The sequence below is a fragment of the Rhamphochromis sp. 'chilingali' genome (genome assembly GCF_963969265.1).
Source record: "Rhamphochromis sp. 'chilingali' genome assembly, chromosome: 21".
Lineage (NCBI taxonomy): Eukaryota > Metazoa > Chordata > Actinopteri > Cichliformes > Cichlidae > Rhamphochromis > Rhamphochromis sp. 'chilingali'.
In genome coordinates, this window is record NC_137949.1 from 23,873,700 (window position 1) to 23,895,934 (window position 22,235).

Here is a 22,235-nt window from a genome sequence, read left to right on the forward strand (position 1 = left end):
TTATATTATTAAAAAGAGATATGAACACCATACCTTTAAAAGATATTCCCACATGTATTATTTTGAAGATGGTGGTAGAGATAGCTGTTGACACATTGATGCAAAAAAAAATAATCATATATAGGTGTTCAAAGGACTAGAGATCTGATGACTGAAAGGCAGTCAGCAGGCACCATTTTTGTTGTAATTACTTTATTAACCTATATTTTGCACAGACACCAAATAAGGCAACATCTGAACTCAGAGTCAGTGTAAATTAGCATAGACTTGTTCAGAGTGATGACCTGATGGTCCTCTTTCAGGATAACAATGGCCCCATCCACAAGGCACGAGAGGGGTACAGAATAGTCTGATGGATCTTAAAATTAGGTGACCTGCTATGTCCTTTTCAGTCACCAGATCTCAAGTCATTTGAACACCTATATATGATTTTTTATTTTTTTTGCATTAATGTGTCATATGTGTCAGACTTTTAAAGGGCATTCAACACTGTCAACTGTTTCTATTAATATGTCCCTATAATAGTTAATTGTGTATAGAAATGTGTTTTGAAAGTGTAAACTTGCAGTTCCTTAAACAGTTCCTAAAGCGGTGATATTAGGAATCTCTTTAAAATGAACAAGTCTTTACTGTCATCTAGTGGGAATTAGAGCATTGTCACGATCATTGCAATAGACTCGTGCCCAACGGCTATTATAGGTTTCTATCTCCATCTAGTGCACGATAAGAACAATTCAGTTTTTAAACAGAGGGCGGAGTGACGTAATGTTCTCACAGTTTCTACGTGCGCGTTCATGGATCCCGTGACCTGCTGTCAAGCACACGCATGCTAGCGCACTACGCGAGATTTGTTTGTCAACGAATGAATCGGAAATTCCACAGTGACCCGGAACACTCAAAGTATAGTGACGGTAATATTTACTCTTGTCAAGCAGCGTTACAGCAAGTCGATAACAGGAAAGTGGTTTGACATGTTTTTATTTCACTTAAAGGGCAAGAAAACTCGTTTCTCGTTTTATCGCTGCAGATTCGCTAATACGCAATTCTCCGAGTTCTCCAGCCGGTATTAGCTTAGCCAGCTAGCAAGCTGGGCTAACAAGGTGATGTAGCGACCGCTGTGGTGCGCTCAGGAAATGTGATGGAAGTTGGTCTAGGCGTGTTTCTTTATGAAAGTTTCATTTTTGGACTAATATGAAGCCTGACGATAGCTGCCGCGGAGCAGTAACCGCTTTCTGAAGGTGCAGTGAGCACAGCGCTGAGGTCGGGTTTCTTGGATAGTTATGAGCAGCATCAACATTACAACCAAAATCCCTCAATTAAGCTATTTTTATACTAAAAGGTCAGCGCTGACACTACCGGCAACAAAGAGTGAGTTTTGAGAAGCGATGTGTTTTCGTGCTGTCACGAGATGAGTCTCGACGATGAAACACTGCAGGCTGGGATGTCCTCAGTCCAGTCGGGACTGGAAGGGCAGCTGCCGCTTTTACACGCCAGACATCACAGCGCTCAAGGCGGTCTGGTGTTGGATCTGAACTCCCAGGAAGACTACCTCAGCAGTAGCTCTCCTGAGTATGACAACTATGGGAATAACACCGGTCCTCTGTTCGAGAGAAGAAAGAGATCTAGATCCAACAGCTCCAGACATAGATTCAACGAGGTGGTCACGGAGCTCGGTCCGGAGGAAGTGCGGTGGTTTTACAAAGAGGACAAAAAAACTTGGAAGCCCTTTTTGGGCCACGATTCACTTAATATTGAGCTAATGTTTCGGAAACACTGCGAGCTGAACCCCGGTGCAGCATGCCCCCAGGCCAGTGGAAGAGAGGAGGAGAGCGGGTCTAGAGAGCTGGAGAGCACAGGGATGAACGGTGCAGTGCCAGCAGAAACGAGGACCAGCAGTGTGCACGGAGGCCGCGGGTCCTTGGACACATCCACCGTGTCCTCTGATGAGAGGGACGCTGAAAGCATTGAACTCAATGTAGAGTCAGTGTGTGTGCGAGGAGGACTCTATCAGGTTGATATAATACAGAGACAATGCTATCCTGTCTACTGGAAACGTAAGTATAATCACCCCAATGCAACCCAAATTAAATCACCTCTGCATCAGTCACATGTAAAGTAGCTCCTGGTAGAGAATAAGAAACACAACTTCTATTAGTCAAACCTCACGTAGATGTTATGAAAACTACAGAGATCTGCAATATATTAGCTTACAAAACACTTCACACTGTTCTGTAAAAGGTTCTAGTTTAAATGTTAAACCTGTAGCTGAGTATACATTTTCTGTAGACTTTTACTGTAGACTGCATAGTTGTCTTTTCTTTTTTTTTCTTGCAAGCTAAGTACTTCATCTGGCCTTTTTTTCTGGATGTCAGTGTATTGAGCTCAGCTGATCTGCATTAACTAATTCGTGGATATTTCCAGGAAAAGGCAGGGAACAAAGGAAGGCAGTTGCTATAGAGCTTCGGAAAACCTGACCTGAATGAATAGGGTTCATGGTTAACTGGGTCTTTTGAAGCTTAATTTCAAATGACATTTACAGAAGAGGTTATTTTCACAGTTGTTGATGCTGTGGATGCATTGAGACCCTCTCTGTACTCTTTCAGTGTGGTCTGACGGCTACGTTAACAGTTAAGAATGTGAAATAGATACTAAAGGAGGACGTTTGAATAGTCATCCAAAGCATATCAGTTCACAAGTGAGAGATTAGTTTACACAATGGAACATGTATAAAGGTCATTGATATACTATAAGATAGAAAACATCAGAATATTTAGAAAATAAAAAAATAAAAATCAAGGTTGTGTTAAATAGTTCTTAGCTTTAGTTTGGCATATTGCAGACAAGCCTAACAAACTTACTTGACTGAACTGTACCTACTGTCAGTCTATGTGTCTACATTAGCTTTAGAACACTTTGTCTTTAAATAGATATAGACAGACTTTGAACAGGCTCACTCTGTAGAGAGAGAGAAGTTCTCTTTCTAAGGCAGCCTAATTTAAGATCCTACACTCTTATTCACCACCAGAGAATTACTTAATGATGTCACTCAAGACTGTAATCAAACATGGCCTCTCTGCATTAACCACTGAGACTTTGCCCCCCAGGATTTGTCAGACTTGTTGAGTTACAACGAAAGGATTCAGTTTCCAGAAACCGACTTACTTTCATTTCTACTTGCTAAATAAAACAATATATTTATTCCTTGCCAAAAATTGAAATTTCATGATTCCCATCCATGCAGGAGCTATTTGTTTTGTTTTGGATTTGATACTAGATAATGGCTGTTGTCCTACAGAACAAGACCATATCCCAGTGATGAGAGGCCAGTGGTTTATCGATGGTACTTGGTTGCCATTAGATGAAGACGAAAGCGACCTCATCGAACGGGAGCACCTTAACCATTTCCGTGGGCAACACGTGCAGGATACCTTTGAGATGGATTTGGTTCCCAGGACCATTGATAGTAAAGATGGTGAGCTCTGGGGAAGGGCAAGGGCAGGACAGCCTTAACCTTGGTGCAGTAAATTCTGTAATATAAAGCGTTTAAAGACAAAAATGCGTTAAAGAACACAGCACTGAAGCATCCATTCTTATAACTAACACAATAAATGAACTTATTAACTAGATCATAGCTTAATCTGATGCTGATTGTTGCATTAGCCAGAATGTCTTTGAGTAATAACCTTCCAATGCATCTACTGATGACTGCGAATGCAAGTGAGAAGATTAAATGCTCTCATAGCCATTGCTGGTTATAAATTCCTTTAAAAAGTAAGTCAGTGAAAAACGCACCAAATCTGTGAAACAGTGAAACTAGAATAAAAGTAACCAGAGTCATAAATGAGCAATTTTGAGACAGCTCAAAATTGCTAGTGTAGATGCACGTTCAGTTGAAATGAATGAGGCAGGTGTGTCCATTCATGTGGGTGTAGGTTTTGTCATGTCACCCTTCTAGTATATAGCAGGTGCAACTCGTACGTTCTGGCTGGTCCTCCTCTGAGGGCTGGCTCAAGCGAAATGTAGCAGCATTTAGCTGTGAAAGGCAATAAGAAAGGGGTTCTTTGATTCAGCAGTCTCCTTTACGCAGCCAGATCTACAGGACCTTCACTGGTGATAAGTGTGTGGGTGTGTGATAAATAGAGCAAAAGCAGAGAGAAAAGCATGCAGCAGCTGATAAAGATGGTGGGAAAAGTTTAGTCTTTATTGTAAAAACAAGACTCACAATATCACCAAGGTAATCTGGGACTTGTGTACTACATTGCATACCTTGCTTCAATCTTAGTGACATTACATGTCACTATTTTTCTTCAATTTTTATTTAATCTCAAGACATATAAGAGAAAACGATATAAAGTCGCTCATGTTTGACACGCATTGTGTACACGGACGCTAAGAGATTTAGAAGTATATGGATGCAAGTGTATAAAGTCTTAGTGGAAAGAAGGCTCAAAGTCCAGTTATTTGCAAGGTGAGAGAAATAATGTACAAGGCCACACAAATTGGTTTTGTGACACTTGGCAGACTCTCCATTACTCAATGCGCAGATCATAAGACTTTAACTTGTCTAATGTACTATTGCAAGGGAGAATAACCTACTCACCCTTTGAAAGCCATACGTAAGATATATATGTTAATAAAACCTAAAGAACCATCATTTGCATGTGCATTCATGTAGTGCGTATCTTGGCAACGTTCAAGATCTGCATGGGAAAAAAAAAAGTATTTTCCTCTTATATTTGTAAAAGCATGAAGGGAAAGTGAATGGTAGCTCCTGATAATTCACCTTGTTTGAGTTCCTCCTTCAGGCAGCTTTTAAAGAAATATGTTTTATCTTGAAACTAATCATTTGAAGCCCTGACAACAATAAGGGCTAGCACCACGATCTATAAATGCGTCATTCAATAAGGCAGCAATCCCTGACAGTACTGCAGTAAATACATTCCCCAAGATATCGCTGTCTCCTTTACCTATTGCTACTATTTTTATTGTGTTCCCTAGCGTAGACTAAATGTTAGTGCAGCAGAAGACATGGTAGGCATACCAGTATGCTCTGCAGGTACATCGTCATCAGTGTGGTGCAAGTGCAAAATATGGGCTGATATACTGCTTCTGCTGGTTCTTCTTAAATAATAAACAAGGAAGAGTTAAATCTGATGTGTCACCCATGCGTGATATGGTGTATTTTATGAAGTGAAGATTCATTGTGATTTTTACTGTTATAGAAAATTAAACAATGGCGTCACCCCCTATTTCCTTTTTTTTTTAAATTTTTTTTATTGTTATCGTTTGACACTTTCTTCAAGGAATGCCTGCTGTCATTTGAGTCTTAAGCTGACAGGAATCGCAGATGGTGATCACTGGTGTAAGCCAGTAGTAAAAACTATAGGGCGTGTCCAGTATGTCAGCCTTAAAAGACATCAGGGAAAAAACAAAGCGTGCAGGCTGGACACTGTGTCATCTTTGAGCAATGCAGTGTGTGTCGTTTGACGTAGGCAAGCCTCATAAGTTAGTTTGTGTGCTGCATATTCTGCTACATTTTATTAAACACCAGAGTGTAGGAACACCATGGGATAATTGATGACTGATACATACTTAAAAGAAACAGAAAATTCACACTTAATAACATAGCGTACATTTGACAGATGTATGGTACTGACTTGTGCTTAGGATACAAACAAAGAAGTCATTTGGCAGGAAGAGTCAGGTTTACAGTGTTTACATTCACAGCCTACTGTAACAAAGAGTTGGTAAAGGGATTTGTTTTATCTTATCCGCAAAGATAGTTTTATATTATATGATGCAGAACAGATGAAGGTTATCAGTTCACTGTGACCTGTTTGGACTGCTTCCTCTCATACTCGGTATCTCAATCATAAGGAACCACTTAGTTATGAATGGATCCATCAGTGCTGTAATACCCAAATGCACATTACTGGTAGCTTTTATAACAAAACCCTCCCATACACTCAGCAGTTCTGTCCTCCACAGCTTTTCACCTCTACCAGTATTTGCAAGTCTGATGTCTGTGTTGTCTTTGATTGAATGTTTTAGTGAGACATGTCTTGTGCACTTGCTGATTTGATTAACAAATTTGAGAAAGCCTACATGTTTGTGGAACTGATTTTGTCACGTAGCATTTTTCTTACTAATTAAAATACTAGCATAAATTTAGTAATAAAATCAATAGAGAAAAAATTACCCAGTCATGATAAAATATTATGAATAACCAAGTTTTAGTTTCTATCGAACAGTGGACATATGTGTGTGGTTTTACATGGCTGTTTTCACAAGCTGACACTCATTTATTGAAGGAGAAAATGAAATTAGATCAGTCATCCAATAAGATATGGCAGTAAATTATCCTCATTCTCACCACTTCTAAGCGCTTGCAATTAAACTAAAACACCTACTTATCTCTAACTAATTAAATCATATACAAAGCAATTAGATTATTCACAGTGGAAAGAAATACATCTTCTAATCTGTGCTCCAGGTAAGAGAGGCATTGGAGATAATCTCCCAGATACTTATTCAGAGCTCTTTGTAAAAATGTAGTCAGTAGGTTGGTTTCAGCATCACCTCCTCAAAATGGTTATAAATAGGAACATATGAATTATTCATTAAGTGAAATGGAAAAATAAGTACTGTTAATGCTGTTAGACATGAACTTATGTAGTACACGTAAACAAAAAGAAATAATGGGGATTTGTAGCCTGTATAGTCAGAGTCATGCCATGTGTAGATATTCTCTGTATTTCTTTGATAAGTGTAAAAATGTCGTCTATAGCACATGTCAAACAGTGCTGCATTTTCGGCCTGAAGGCTCACAATAAGTTCGCGTTGTATCAGGACATTTCCTATAGCCACCAGGTCGCTGCGGTAACCAGCGCAGACTCTTAGTCTGTCCTGGTTAAAGTGGTAACCTGACTGCAGCACTACTTGATAGAGCTACTTGTTCAAGAGTGATGACAGCAGTAGTCTGTGTGACACCAGGGTAATGGCCATTACTCACTCACTGTTGGTTGTTAGTTCTCTCCCACCTGCCCCCTTTCTACCTCCCTTTTCTGTTCAAATGGAGTGGATATCAGACGAGTACTAAACCTACATGTCACAAGCGCAAACGCTGCCAAGGTACTGTAAAATACAATTTTATTTTTTCTTCTCCCTAAAAAATCTGGTGTATTAGATCTAGCTTGTATCCCCTTCTTATAGCAGCTTGGTCTCTTTGAAACTTGAGTTTTCTTTCTTGTGTGGTTCAAACTTTTGAAATAATTTGACTATTTAAAAACTAGACCTAGGCTCAGTTAGCAGTTGTTTTAAAGGGAATTTAGGCTGCTTTCTGTGCTGCAGCCTTAACTGGGCCTAGTTGCTAGAACATCTTCCTTTGTGCATATACTTAAGAGTTTTGTGCTATAGTTGTTAGCATTGCTGCTTTTTGGGGAATCCTGCATATGTGTCTTTCATCTCCTTGCTGGAATAGTGAGTAGACAACAGGGTTCACTCAACTACCAGAGCAAGATCCCTAATGCCAGTAGACATGGAATAAATAAGCTAGTCTTCAAAAAAGCCTTTTGAAGGCTTCTGCTGTCTTAAAAAAAAAAAAAAAAAACGAAAAAACTCCTTTCCTCTCCATTTCTTACTCACTCTTTCTTTGCTCTCTTTATCTCAGTCCTCTGGCAGTATGACTGTACCATTAATGAACCACCATCATAAGCTCCCACTTTAAGGGCCATGAACAAAGCTCTTTGTTGAGACCCAAGCACAATTGATGAGCCAAACAGAGAAGCCATTTATGAACAGTTACTATTATAACCCTTAACAGCTTCTTTCAAGTCCATCACTGTCCTAGTTCTGGATTTATTGAATAGAGAAGTCCTGGGGTCTGTCTCCTCATCTTCTAGTAAATCTGAAGCAGCCGATCTAAAGCCTAGCTGCTATATTACATGAAAATTGGATTGTCTTTGCTGCTCTGAGGTGGCCCTGGATGAAAGGAATCTGTTATTTTTGTCAAGACATAGTCAAGAAAAAAGTTGAAACTTTTCGTCAGGAACAAATGTCACAGTCCCAGGCCAGTTTATTTCATTTTATTTCAATTTTGCCTTTTATTCTTATTCCCAATATTTATTTTTTACCTCTCTCCAGATTTGAGATTCTTGCATACATGAAGTTTCTTTCTTCAAGAGTTTCCCCAGTTCCTTCACTCCTTGCCCATCCCTGTATAACAAATACTCTCATCCTGTGTTTCTTGGTCATTCTTGACAGGCTGTTAGAGATCTAGCTCAGTGAGTTCTTTTTTTGGGTTGTCTGTCTGTCCCTGTGTACATTTTGATCCCCTCCTCTTTTACCTTCATTTCCTTACCTGCTGCCTTTCACTGTAAAACAGGAAGTGTTATTTTACAGCACTAAACATCAGTCAACAATTTTCACTCAAACTTTTGATATTAATAAAACCAGTAAAGTGGAGAAGTTAGGCATACTTCCTAGTTTTTTCCTGTTATTAAGTATCTCCTGTTTTACTGTGGATTTGGCTACAGATAAGTCTCAACAGTTTGAGTTGGCCTCAAACTAGTTTGTTTAGAACTGTGCAGCTCTTATAGCAAATGCCACCCTCCTTTTCACCTGTATGGTGTCTTCTGGGTACAGAGATATGAGGTAAGGAGTCTGTTTGAGATGAAACCAGCCTGGTTGGCAAAAGGCGCTCTTCTAAGAAGAACTGCTCGTTTCCCTTTCTTGTTGATTACTGTCAGTATTTGGTGATGCAATTTTAAAATGACCGGAAATATATGTGACAGAGAAAACTTTCTAAGAATTGCCTCAAATGGAAAGAATGTCACAACAAACTATTTTTTTTATCTGCCAAATAAAAGTGACAACCTGTCACTTTGCCTGTTCTTTTCAACAAACGTTTCTTTTTTCAATCTCTACAAGTTATCCTCATTTCTTAGAGGCAGTCATTCAGCTTGGGACTGGTTACATTCAAAGTGAACAGGTCTTTAGTACAGTTTAATAAGGGCTTGTCATCACATTACCCATAAAGCAAACCTACCCACAGTGAAAGTATCCTGCCAAGCAACAGTAGACCAGTTTAACAGATGCATCAGCACATTTTAAATTCAGGTGTATTAGAGGGAGCTGGTAAATTCTCAAATTTATTGACAGATGTCTTATTTACTATTTATCTTTCCATTTTGTTAGGAATGTTTAATTAATAAAAATATGGAAATGATGCATAGTTTTGACACATGTTCATTTTTTTCAGTACTCTGTTATTAAGTAAAAACTGCATTTAAACTTTAAGAAATTAGATTCTCTGCGTAATAGTAATGCAGTTCCATTTTTTCCCCAGGGTTTGTGTGACCATATTAAAGAGTTTGAAACTAGAGAACACAATCTGGAAAATGGCATTTTTCCAAGTACTATACTTTTTTGTTCTTAAGGGTTTTAATTCCCAGTTTGGTTCCGAGCAATGTGAAGAAATGTGACCTTCAGCTGCTGTACAATAGTGTGTGAACCAGACAATAGACTGTGCACTGGACCAGTGCATGAGTTTTCCACCAGTCTTGTTCAAATTAATTTGATTGCACAATGCACTTAAAGGACAGAGACATAAATAACTGTTGAGTGAACCAGTCTCACCTATTGCTCTTAGCTTCTGTAGCAAATGGTGCCTGCTCTCTAGTCTACCTCTGCTCTTACTTGCTCTAGTCACTGCATTACACTTTGAATTGAGAACCAGGAGGAAAAAAAATAACAGTAAGAGAACTAAATGTAGATATCAGTACCAAATATATCTACAGCTGATGATGCACAAGGAGGGCAACAAGCCAGAGCTGAAATCTGCAAACATAATTTGTGTTGGTTTGATGTGTTTTTCTGTCTGCAGATCAATGCTCTGTGCTGCATTTCATCAAGCCGTTAGACTAGTTTGTTCCTACTTTTGCTAATTTGCACCACATTCCTAATTACTGCTTTGTAAATTTGATTTATTTTGATTTTTCCTGTTACCTAAGTTTTCCTTCTATCCCCCCCAAGACCAATCTCCTTGTGTCCTGTCTTTCCTCTAACTGTTCATGTACTCACTCCTCTCTCTCACTGCCCCCTGCAGCCATCCATAGTCTAAAGCTGAGTCGATCACATGTGGATTGGCACAGCGTGGACGAGATCTACCTCTACAGTGATGCCACAACTTCCAAAATTGCAAGAACAGTCACCCAGAAACTGGGCTTCTCCAAAGGTCTGTAACCACTTAAGGTTTCCTTTATTTATTTACTAGCATTTCTGATGAAAGCACGGTACAGAAACGCATCATATCTGCTTAAATGATTTCAAACTACAATTACTAGCATCCCTTGACTTTACATGCATGTGTTCTACTGTGTAGTATTCAGCCGACACCAGCTTGCTAACACATTGTTATGGTAAGCATATCTGCTAAAGGTTAGCATGAAGTAACTGACTCAAGCCTTACAGATTTCGACATGCACACTTGCATAGGTGGAGAAAAATTTTATTTCAATAAAGTTTATCCTCTTTGCTAAGGATATGCCTATAAAATGTGTGAAGCCAAGTGTTTAGTCAGAAAATCGAATTGATTTCCTATTTCGTGAGCTTGAACAAGCGTCCAGTTCACACAACGACCTGTATATTAATGCATTTGTAGTTTGCATCAGGTATTTAAACGCAGTGTCCTAACTGGATTAGCCCAGGAGGTCACTCTGTGTCCATCTGCCAAGTGCTTAAAGGGCCCATGTGCTACTGAAAAGATAACAAAAAGCAATTGATGTTTGATCCGGATGGATGACTCTATTCTGATCTACAGTCTTCAAGCCCTACAGCACATTAATCTCTCCTGCTTTCAGGTTATTGGACAAAATGGACCTGGTTATTTCAATTTTACCTGAGATGTTCATTTAGTGCTAACCAGGCAGCAGTCCAGTAGATTCTATTACCCTGCTGTGTAACACATGACTAGACTAGATTATAGATTCTAAATAAGGTGACACACTTGGCCCCATTGACACATTGGCAGCCACAATCACAGCAGGGTTCCCAGGTTTCACCTACTGGCCTCTTTGGACTCCATCACTGCAGCTTTTTATAGCTTTCTGGTGAACATAGTTGTAATGTGTTTTTAAATACATAAATTCTACAGAAAACACTAAGTTTAAATAGCTGGGGTTTTTTTTCTTTTTAAAGCTTGCTTTTGTAAAATGAAACTCCAACCCCGTCCTTACTTGTCTTTTAGCCTCAAGCAGCGGTACGCGGCTCCATCGGGGTTATGTTGAGGAGGCCTCACCCGAGGACAGACCGCCTCAGACTACGCACATTGTCTTTGTGGTTCATGGCATTGGACAGAAGATGGACCAGGGGCGCATTATTAAAAACACTGGAATGTGAGTTGATACCTGTATGTTTGTTCTTTTTATGATAGCAGTACTTTCAATTTCATTCCAATGGAATCCGGAATAAAATTAAAACCTAGTATAGATGAAGTCAAAGGCAATGTAAGAAAAGTCTTCCTGGGACATACTGTGGTGTAATGTTGGAACTGTCACAGTTCATGTTCTCTCTGCTAAAAACAAACAGTCTCACTTCTTGTTCCTCTTTTGTAGATTCATAGTTTCTCTGTGTGTTAACGTTTCTGTGCTCCTAACTAAGCTTACATCGTTTTGTTGTGGTTTTTTTGCAATGTGATATGATGGATTTGACATAAACCTGACACATACCTGTCTGTCTTCTTTTGTTGCCAATTATGTAGCTAGTGCATTTCTGAAGTGTCAGAGTGCATAACTGAAGCACTGCTCATACAACAGTATCCACTAAATCATTCAGTTTTCCCCCCTCCACTCCTGCAGACTCTGTTTTCTTCTCCTGCCTGATTTTCTCTACCCATCTTTCTCACTCTTGGTCTGCTCATGCCGTTCTGTTAATTTACACTTGCGTTGTTAATGTGTGATCACACAGTGTACCAAACCTTAAAAATAACACACATAGACACAACAGAACAGGGAAATGCAGTTCTATAAAAGTAAGTAAAGAAAAATGACAGGATTCATGTTGCAGAATAAAACCAGCTGTTTCCAGGACTGGAAACATAGGCAAAAATGTGGTTACAGTTTTTGCCCATGTTTCCAGTCCTAATCAGTTCCTAATCAAGTCGTGCCATTCTGTCTCAGTGTTTTATATACTTATTGGTTATATAACCTTCATCTGTCCAGATTTCATGCCAGTGGGAAGATGTATCTCTTTTATTTGGATCTTCTATAGAGCACTCGACACATAAAAACAAAACAGTCAGCTTGATGCTGTGTTGATACTTTACTTGAATAAACCTACTGAGTTTCTTTTGTCTTTCAAAAGTTACATCTGGTTATGAGGAACTTAGAAAATTGTAAATTATGTAGAGCTTAAAATGACAGTGCACAATAGACACTTCTGTCTATAGAAATCTGATAAAGTAAGTTATCACAGCATCAATTTCTCTTTTAAACTCACTGGAGTTCAGCTGTGTATACAGTATTGATCATATGTTGCTTAAGCTAGATGCAGTCCTTTCATATGTCTGTTTTTATCTAAAGGAATAACTGAAATAGCCTTGGACCATAGGTGTGGAAGCTTTAATTACACTTGTGCAGAACTGTCACTGTGTCACAAACTAAGGAGTTAAAGCAGATAAAGTACACAGTCAAGCTGCAATGTAAATGTTTACTGTAAACATATTGTAAACATTTCTTCTATCTTCATGTAGATTATAGCGCACACACTTTCTCAGCCAAGAGAAACAATCATCCTGAAAACCTGATGTATTTGTTTGATTTTTGGTTGCTTCTTTTTACCTGAAGTAATATTAGGTATTTGTCTTTTCAGTCTCTTACATGTATGTTGATGAAGCAAATTGTGGTGAGATGTTCCAGTTACAATGTCCTAAAACAAAATCAGACAGTGTAAACCTGCTAATCCTCAAATGCCAAACCTGACTGTCTTCATTAAAGCCAATCTAAAAGCAAGGAAAACCTTACAAAACTTGGGAAAGCTGTAAAGCAGCACTCAGACCTTTGAGCATTTCCCCTGCACTGAAAGTCCTGTCAAAACCTGCATTAGGTGCTCTTTTCACAGTGCAGTCATTTAAAAGCCTCTCCCAACCTCCATTTATCCATGTCAACAACTGCCTCACCCCTCTCTCTTTGTGTATTTAGTGTATCCTGCAAGCTAATGGTGTCCCATATAGGGCTAATAGCAGTGTAGCCTTTGTATGCATGCTGCACAAGGGAAGCAGCTGCATCAGTAAAATGGGCATCATTCTTTTCTGTCTGACAGTCGTATGACTAAGACTATATAGATTTAGACTTCGAATCTGTCGTTATAATAAACTGCTCCTGAGACAAAGTGACAATGACATGGTTACTAAACAGCATATTCCCAAATGCACTCTTAAGTCCTTCAGTTGTATATCTGCAATATTGTTGTTAAATACATTATATGCTGTTTTGTTATTGTATGTTTAGGCTGCGGGAAGGTGTGAGGAAGATGGAGGAGAAACACTTCTCAGAGCACAATGAGGAACATGTGGAGTTCCTGCCTGTCGAGTGGCGCTCCAAACTCACACTGGACGGAGGTGTGCATGCATGTTGTTGTCTTTTGTGGAAGAAATACATTTTTGATGACTGCATATATGAACAATAGTCTGTTGTCGTTAGCTCTTTTTTTTGTGCTCAGATGTGGGTATGTTTCTGCAGATACGGTAGACTCGATCACACCAGACAAAGTGAGAGGACTGAGAGACCTTCTCAACAGCAGTGCCATGGATATCATGTATTACAACAGCCCTCTTTACCGGGATGAAGTAAGAGTCATACAGATTCAGTAATTAGAGTCCCTGGTGCTCTCTCTTCGTCTCTTCTCATTATTTCACATTCTCTCCCTCTCCAGATTACCAAGGGTCTAACAGAGGAGCTGAACAAGCTCTACTCACTTTTCTGTTCACGGAACCCTGATTTCGAGAAAAAGGGTGGCAAAGTGTCTATCGTGTCTCACTCTCTTGGCTGTGTCATCGCGTATGACATCATTACTGGCTGGGATCCCGTGCGGTTTTGTTTGCAGGAGCATCGCGTTGTGGAGGAGGACCTAGACCTTCGCTGGATGTCCTATGAAGAGAGGCACCTTTTAGAGCAGCAGAGGCAAACAAGGAACAGGTAGAGCTTTCCTTTGTAGGTTAATGACACCCTGCGCTGTATGTATAGTTGTGTTCAGTTCAGTTGTGTCTGTTTGGATCCTAAAAGATATGAGTTTAAAGCGGTTAATGTCAAGGAGCCTTGAGAATTGAGTTTTGATACTTTAATGGCAACCCCCTCCCCAATTCAGCTTTGTAGTCGAATTAGATAGGTTAAATTTAACATGTTTATTAAAATATTTTTAAAAAATAGCCACTCATACTGAATTTTAATGAAAAGCTCATAATTAAATGTTTATTTTGCCTCCAAAAATCTGATTAATTGAACTTTACTTTACTCCGAATGTTTCCCTTAATCATCTATGCCATAACATCAGTGGCTCAGTGTTACTGTCACTCAGTTTATATCCTTAAATTTAACATCAAGCCTAATATTTTTGTGTGTGTGCGTGTGTTGGGTGAGCAGTTATATATTTATTTAAAATAAATACGCCATGTGCTGCATGCTGCTCTTCTCGTGCCCTATTTTAAAGTTTTATTTTTACTTGTTTGTTTTTAGTGTGTGTGTGTGGGCTGCAGAGTAATACATCAGCTGGCCATTGCCCATCACGCTGTGTGCACAGTGCCATTATTGTGTGCACCATTAACTTTGTAAGACAAGAAAATGCTGTAATAAGGTTTATTGATCTGACTGAAAAGGGGACTTTTTGATGACTGGCCTCTTTTGTTAATAGGGCAATGGGTATCAATATTGAAAGAGATTTTCACGCTGGAGTTTAGAAGTTTCAAATTTCTTTATAAGGTGTAGTTTGGGCTTCTTTACTTGCTTCTTGTTGCAGGTTACAAGAGCTGGAAAATCAACTCGCCACACTTGAGGCCTCTAAACCCTCAGCCCCCCCAGCCCTGAAATTTAAGGTACTATATTGCTTTGTAAAATATCACTACTGTAATGTGTAAGAATCTTTGACAAACTTTTAGGTGTTAAACTAATATGTTCTGTACTCCTAAAATAAATGAATATATGTCCATATAGGAAATAAAACAGAAATTAAATGTGGCATTTACACAACAAATAAATCCTGTCTGTATAAATACGAAAGACTTCTACATTTACAGTAAATAATCTTGGCACCTTTCATTTCTCAGGTAGAGAATTTCTTCTGCATGGGTTCTCCTCTGGCAGTATTTTTGGCACTAAGAGGAATCCGCCCTGGTACCAGTGTTCACCAAGACCACATCTTGCCCACTTCAATCTGTAGCAGGCTCTTCAATGTCTTCCATCCCACAGACCCTGTGGTCAGTACCCTTACTGTACCCATCACTGTCTTGTCCTTTATAGATGAGCAGGAAAGGAAATCGAGAACCGGTTCCCAGTAGTTCAGTTCTTTGGAATTATCGGTCTGCTTACCTATCGCGTCGGCTTATCAGTTCCATTTACACTACAAACAGCTGATTTCAGTTCGTGTGTCTGAGGAGGAAATTAGTGGCGCAGTTTACAGCATGGATATGGACGATACTTTAATTTTTATTTACATTCAGAGCAAAAACAACGGCATTTTGCTGCTAACAGCACTTTGGGTCTTTGCAAGCATCTGCACAGACAGCATGCTAATGCTAAGCTAGCCAAAATCCCAGAGTGATGATAAAGCTTTTTTTTATAGCAGGTGCATTTTTCCCCTTCCGATTAATCTGAATTGGCCTCCATTTGCTGTATTAATTATTAAAGTGAATATATTAGCTGATGAAATTGTTACATTTCAAGTTGATCAATCTCCATACAGTCCTACAGCAGTCCATCTTGACACTTTGGCTGCTCTGTGTCTGGGAAAGTGCACTTAAAGGATAAAAGTTAGCTGTGAGAGCAAACTTAAACTCTGCTGGTGAGCACACGTTTTTTCTGAATGCACATGAAATGTGGTGGATGTAATGTAACTGCTTAAGTCAAGATTTAGTTTTGTCTGCATGAATTTAGAGCGCGCTTTGTTCTGAAGAGTTTAGGTTTTTTGTTTTTTCCACTGTGCAATGTCAATAACTCCTGTTTTACTGCCTTTTTAGGCCTACAGATTGGAGCCACTCATCTTGAAACATTATAGCAACATTGCACCTGTTCAGATACACTGGTAACAATCTGAATTTTATCACCCTGCTATTCCTTGAATGGACTCTTAATATTTTATAAGTAATTATTCTCTGACTATTTGTGGTCTGTGTATTCATCAGGTGTAGCGCCACTAACCCCACAACTTATGATGAGATCAGGCCTACTTTTCTCAACCCTGTTAAAGATCCCACGTCGGATACAGAAAGCATCCCCAGCCCCAGTACATCACCTGTCCTACCCCGGAGGCACTATGGGGAGTCAATCACTAATTTGGGCAAGGCCAGCATATTGGGTAAGTCCAACACAAACTGAGCACATGTGTTTATGTTATTACAAGTGTTTGTTATCCAGCATCAGTTATACACTTTGAAAGAATTTAAAAATAGTCTGTAAGGAAGTTTAGAGTAATGACTGTTCAGGATCAAAGTGTCTGTGGTTGTTCACTACTTCAGGATAAGATTAGATGAACCTGAAGGAACAGACTACTGTGGTAAAAGGTAATTGATGTGTTAGTCTGAAAAAATGCTTAAGTGAGTTTTCGCTGTTGAATTAATAGCCATGTGAATGCGAGGATCCAAGGATTTCCAGCTGAACTTTGCATTGTACTGAGATAATTTTATACACTTCACTCGTCTATGTTCGTAATACTGTCGCTGATCAGTGCAGGTTGTTGACTGTTCTTTTAATTTCTGATGACAACTATGTGCTCAGAATGAGAGCTGGGAAAAAAATCCCTGTGCTATTTGTACTTTGTAATTAATGAATCTATTTTATCCTAAGAGGTCGTTGTATGTAGGTAAGATGAGATTTTTTTTTTTTTTTTTTTAAATCACAGTTTTAGCTCCACAGTGCCATCAAGTGGAAATGAGAGGAATATGCTCCTTTTATAATAATGAATGCATTTATACTTTGAAATCATAATATAGACACTTTACCTTTATCTACTGTCTTATTCCGACACTACAGGAGCAGCAAGCATAGGAAAGGGCATTGGAGGAATCCTCTTCTCACGTTTTTCCCGCTCCAACAGCCAGCCTTCAGTGTCTCTGGGACTTGAGGGTGGAGCAAGTGTTGAAGAAGAGGAGCAAAAGCGCACAGAAAGTCAGTCAGCATACGGCCTCTCTATGTTGACTCGACCCACCTCACCCACTGCTGACACATCCTGTAAGTTCACTTATCCCTCGAGTAATGTTTATATTCTTTTTTTTTTTTTTTTTTTTTGTTTGTAAATAAGGCAAAAAAGTATATCATCCACATCCATCTGTTAACTTTCTTATTAAGTATTTTGTTTTTGAAATGGCACTGAGGTTCACTGTACTCAAGATTAGATTAAATCTAATTAAATTAGATTTAAAGATAAATAAATAATGCAGTAACATAGTTATAGTATAGTGTAGTAATATAGTAATGTTTTTTGTTTTTATTTAAAAGAAAAGGATGTTTGTAGCCTCCAGAGAAAGTGACAAATGGCCTACACCTGCATTCTTTCTCATAGCCAGCAGGGGGCGACTGCTCTTTGCATAAAGAAGGAGGATAGAGTAGATGTCTATGAAAATAAACCTACTGTTCTCTTGATTCGTGATATTAATGAGTTTAGTCTAAAAATATGAAAATGTGAAAAAATACATAAATAAAAATGATGTCTTCAGGGTCATGGTAGTTCTTTTTAGAACTGAAGAAGCTTCGCGGATGAGAGGTGATATGTCTTTTAAGAAATGTAATGAAGTCCAGTCACTTTCTTTCCAAGCTCCTTAGACTAAATAAAAATGATTTTTTATTTGTAGTAAGTGAAGTTAACGGATACTGGATAAAGCAGAGTAATCTAGGGCATGTCTGCTGTGTGATGAACAAGGCACTACTATCAGCATGATGTGCCCTTGGTTTCCAGGCAGATTCACACTTTCACTCACTACGTGCTCGGTCGACTAGATGTCAGTGTGGCTATGGACATCTTTTATGTGCAGGCTATTGATGTCATGTGGTGTCTGTTTTTAATCATGTATTATTATGCATTTGTCTTGATACTTCCTGTTTTTACTCATTTGTTTTTCTGTCTTGCAGTGGAGCTTGAGCGTCGCATTGACTTTGAGCTCAGAGAGGGTCTGGTTGAGAGCCGCTACTGGTCAGCAGTGACCTCACACACAAGCTACTGGTGCTCACATGACATAGCTCTCTTCTTGTTGACCTTCATATATAAACAGAAGGCGACACCCTCTAACCCAGCAGATACCCCGGATCCAGAGTGAGGCAGCATGCTTTTTAAAACGGAACACAACACTGAAAGAGTGAAAGCATCTCTTGTGACACATAAAGTGACTTTGTTCATTACTTTTTCTTGCTTACAAACTTAAATACGCTAAGAAAATCCTGTCTTTGTTTGGCTCCCGATCAAGCACTTTTAATACTTGGGAATCATTACTTACAGACTCAGAACTTTCTTCCAAACTTTTCATCTTTTTTGTTTGTTTTTTACGTTCTGCACAATTGCTTACCCTGATGGTGGATCCGGTGGACCAGGAACTCTTATTTAGGAACAAAAGCACTGATGCATAGGTGATTGTTGCACCCAGCGGAAGAGACTTCTAACTTCATTCCCAGTGTGAATTTCGACAGCTGAACTGTGTCTATCATGTCCATCGATTTCATGTAAAACAATACCTAAGTCAATTTGCTCAGCTACAGACTCTGTCTGAAACTTTGGGGCACATTTGACTAAGCCTCAGTCACTAAGGTGTCAAGTTATGTCTGATATTTTTGTTTGTTTGTTTTTCTCTGTTACACAAATGCGCGCACACACACAAACATAAAGAAAAGAACATTTTTGGCAAAGTTCTCTTCTTCAAGTTGAATATTTAGCTACTGCATGCTAAGAAACCCATGGGAGCAAACAAAGGCAATGTGTAATATATAATATTTCTTTACTTTCCCACATAAAAGACACATAATGCATTATAATTAAATCATATTATTTTGGCAAATTATTATAATAATTATTATTTTGGTACTTTTTTCCCCTCTATTTTTTTAAATTTTCAATTATTTGAGTCTTGAAATAGAGTGCACCAAATAAAGCCCAAGTAAAACACTAGTTTTATACTGCACAAATAGAGTATAACATTTTCCTTTGTGTTTAATCGTCACTGATAAATAGTGCAGTACCAAGGGGGCAGATGTGTCTTACAAACACAGTGACTAAATTGTATTTACTTATTTTCTTACAGTGTAGAGATCTAAACCATAGTCTAAAATCTAAATCTTACATACTCACTCGAAACAATATCACTATTTCCTCCTAAATACAAGCTTCTATTTTAGGGATAACTTATGGAGATGATTTTTGCCCGCGTGGCTTTGTATTGATGAATCATTGGTACTAGATGTATTTTTTCTTAAAACAAATACAGAAATATTTTTTCCTAGTAACTTTCGGACACTTTGGGGATCTTAAACTGGATGTTACCTCAGAAAAAAAAAAAAGGGATTTGAGCTTGTGGCCAAATAACTTGTATGTGTCACCTTTTATTAGATGCCCTGCTCAATTAATGCTAAGGCAAAATTGTGGTTGGCCTGGAGTTAAAAAAGTAGAGTAGATTATTTAATTTTTAAACGTTACCTTCATTATAAAAACAAATGTCTTGTTTGCCTTTTTTTGTCCACAGTTCACACTTTGCTAGCTTGATCGTTTACTTACAAATTCAGTTGAAATAGAAAAGAAAGATGACAAATGATGGAAAATCATAAAATTTTATATATAAAAATATAATAGTAGTACTGATGGGGGTTATTGTAGCTATAATTCCAAGTACTGATTCAGCACAAGTTAGTGCTTACTCACTTTGCATGGTGTCAAATTAATAGTAAATGGATTGTTGGGACAAGAATAATGCTGCGTGCCAACACACATCCAAGAAACTTTATTCTGACTAAAAACGTGTGATTGCTTTTGGCTTTTCTAATGAATAGATTTTATTTGCTGTAGATTATGAAATGAAACTGTCCTCGTAAATATTTATGTGACAGACGAGCCTTTCTGTCATTGTCAACTTTAACTTGTGTTCTGCTTATTGTAATGTAGTAATCAGCTGTTTTTGAATTTGTTATGGTGCAAGCTGCAGCTTTACTGTGCCACACAAGGGCTGTCGCTGACTGTCGTTTCTTTAACTTCTGTGTTATGTGTACAAAGGCCTACTGACTTAAACCAGGCTGCCTTGTGGAGATCACCTGATAGGTAACCAGGAAGTAGTGCAGAAGCTGGGTCTAATAAGGGAGGGGGGTAGTTAAGTGTTACTGTATTTGATCTGGTGGCTCTTGAACATTCATGGGCTATAAATTGCACAGAAACTATTTTAACACAGCCCGTTTTTGACTTTTTATTTATTCTTTACTTCCCGTCTGTTACGGTGCATAAAACAATCTGGATATGTATTTCAAATACACAGTGCTGTTCTTACTTTGCATTCATTGAGTCAAACATTGTGAGTTTCAACACAGCAAATACGTAGTTGTAACAATAACATTGTTTCTAAAACTTGTGTGAAAATTTGCACATTTTCATATTTAGGCTTATTTTCAAATGTGTCACAGGCAAGAAACTGGAGCGCATTAAAGATAATTTTGGTAAAATATGCTGTAAGTTTCACTGTATGAGATTTTGATGTACAACATTTTGAATGACAACAATACATTTTTTTTTTTTTTTTGTCTTGTCAAAGATACCACAAGTATCAGGGAAATGTCTGCTTGTACATTTTTTGTAGGTTCAACACTCTTGTCAATACCAGATTAAAGCCATAATTAAACAGTTTAGCACAGGTGTCCACAGACTAAAGACCTTTATAAATGGCTTTTGGGGAAATGGATGTACATTAAACTGTGGGTGTGTTGAATGAAATGGGATGATGAGGGATATGGTGATCTGGAGAAATGTCCCAGGAGCTGTGCAATAACTCATGCCTGTATTGGATTCTAACTGCCATCCAAAACACTGTATAAATGTCCTTTTTATAAAGTATTCCAATTTGGATGTAATCAGTACTTCATTAACTGTCTTTTTTTGTCTGTCTCTTTTTAACTGTCTTTTGCTTTCATTTCTCATTTCCAGACTGAGGACAAAAGAAGCGTTTGTTCATCTGAAACTCAGACCAGATTCTTTCCGAGGCGCCCCCTGAAGTGAACAACAAAGCCGACTTATAGATTGTGAATAGCCTGCATTGTATTAAAGCTGTTGTGGCTTCCACTGGGGGCGAGTTTAATGCAGTTTAGCAACATCTGCAAAGGCGAGGCTCACAGATGGGACCAGTTAGAGGTGACTCACAAAAGGCCCTGTTGTTCTGTGTTTGACCACAAGAGGTCAGTCATTGGTCATCTAATGATAATACTCAAAAAAACAGGACCACAGTGACCAGCTGTCCAGTGTCCTTCCTCTTAAGTCATTTCCATCTATTGCTCTTACCTAGTTGAGCTATTTTTGGCAGTATTAATATGCTTAAATATATTCATGACTGCTCTGTTGTGTTCACTTATATACCTTTAAGGAAAAATGGAATGTACTACAGCCATCTACAACCACAAATGCCAAAAAAAACCAATAAATGTGAATCCCTGAGCACCCCGCTACCTCCTACCCTTACCTCCTTCACTGCTCTGCTTCCTCCACTATACCTCCTCTGTCCTCATCCACATCACCAGCAGCCAAGCCAGCTCTCCATCTGACTCTCCTGCTCTGCATCTGGCTGACTCAAATGTTTACTCTGCAATTAAAACACAGCCTATAAAAGGCAATGGGTCGACTGCCAGACACTGACGAGGGGGTCGGAGCTGCAAGGAGAGCGGTTATAAATCGCTTTGATGCCGACCGTAGTCTGAAGGCCCAGATTCCTGAGCTGGAGGATTGGAGCTCAGTGAGTTCATCAGAAGACAGAGCCAGAAACACTGATGATTCATGGCCCTTTACTGCATCTCACT

General features: G+C 38.7%; 1 protein-coding gene across 2 annotated transcripts; it reads left to right on the forward strand.

Annotated features, from left to right (window-relative positions):
* The first annotated feature begins 821 nt into the window (after positions 1 to 821).
* Positions 822 to 20,457, forward strand: ddhd1a (DDHD domain containing 1a). 2 transcript variants are annotated; one of them, XM_080871231.1, is made up of 14 exons: positions 822 to 2,054; positions 3,296 to 3,472; positions 7,030 to 7,131; positions 10,106 to 10,234; positions 11,246 to 11,393; positions 13,506 to 13,615; positions 13,737 to 13,843; positions 13,930 to 14,192; positions 15,010 to 15,085; positions 15,317 to 15,466; positions 16,226 to 16,290; positions 16,391 to 16,563; positions 17,238 to 17,435; positions 18,333 to 20,457. In XM_080871231.1, exons 1-14 carry the CDS (start codon positions 1,409 to 1,411, stop codon positions 18,515 to 18,517), a joined length of 2,529 nt encoding a protein of 842 aa, XP_080727357.1. In that variant the 5' UTR covers positions 822 to 1,408; the 3' UTR covers positions 18,518 to 20,457. The 2 variants fall into 2 exon arrangements, with proteins under 2 accessions (XP_080727357.1, XP_080727358.1); XM_080871232.1 differs by lacking the exon at positions 7,030 to 7,131.
* Positions 20,458 to 22,235: the final 1,778 nt, after the last annotated feature.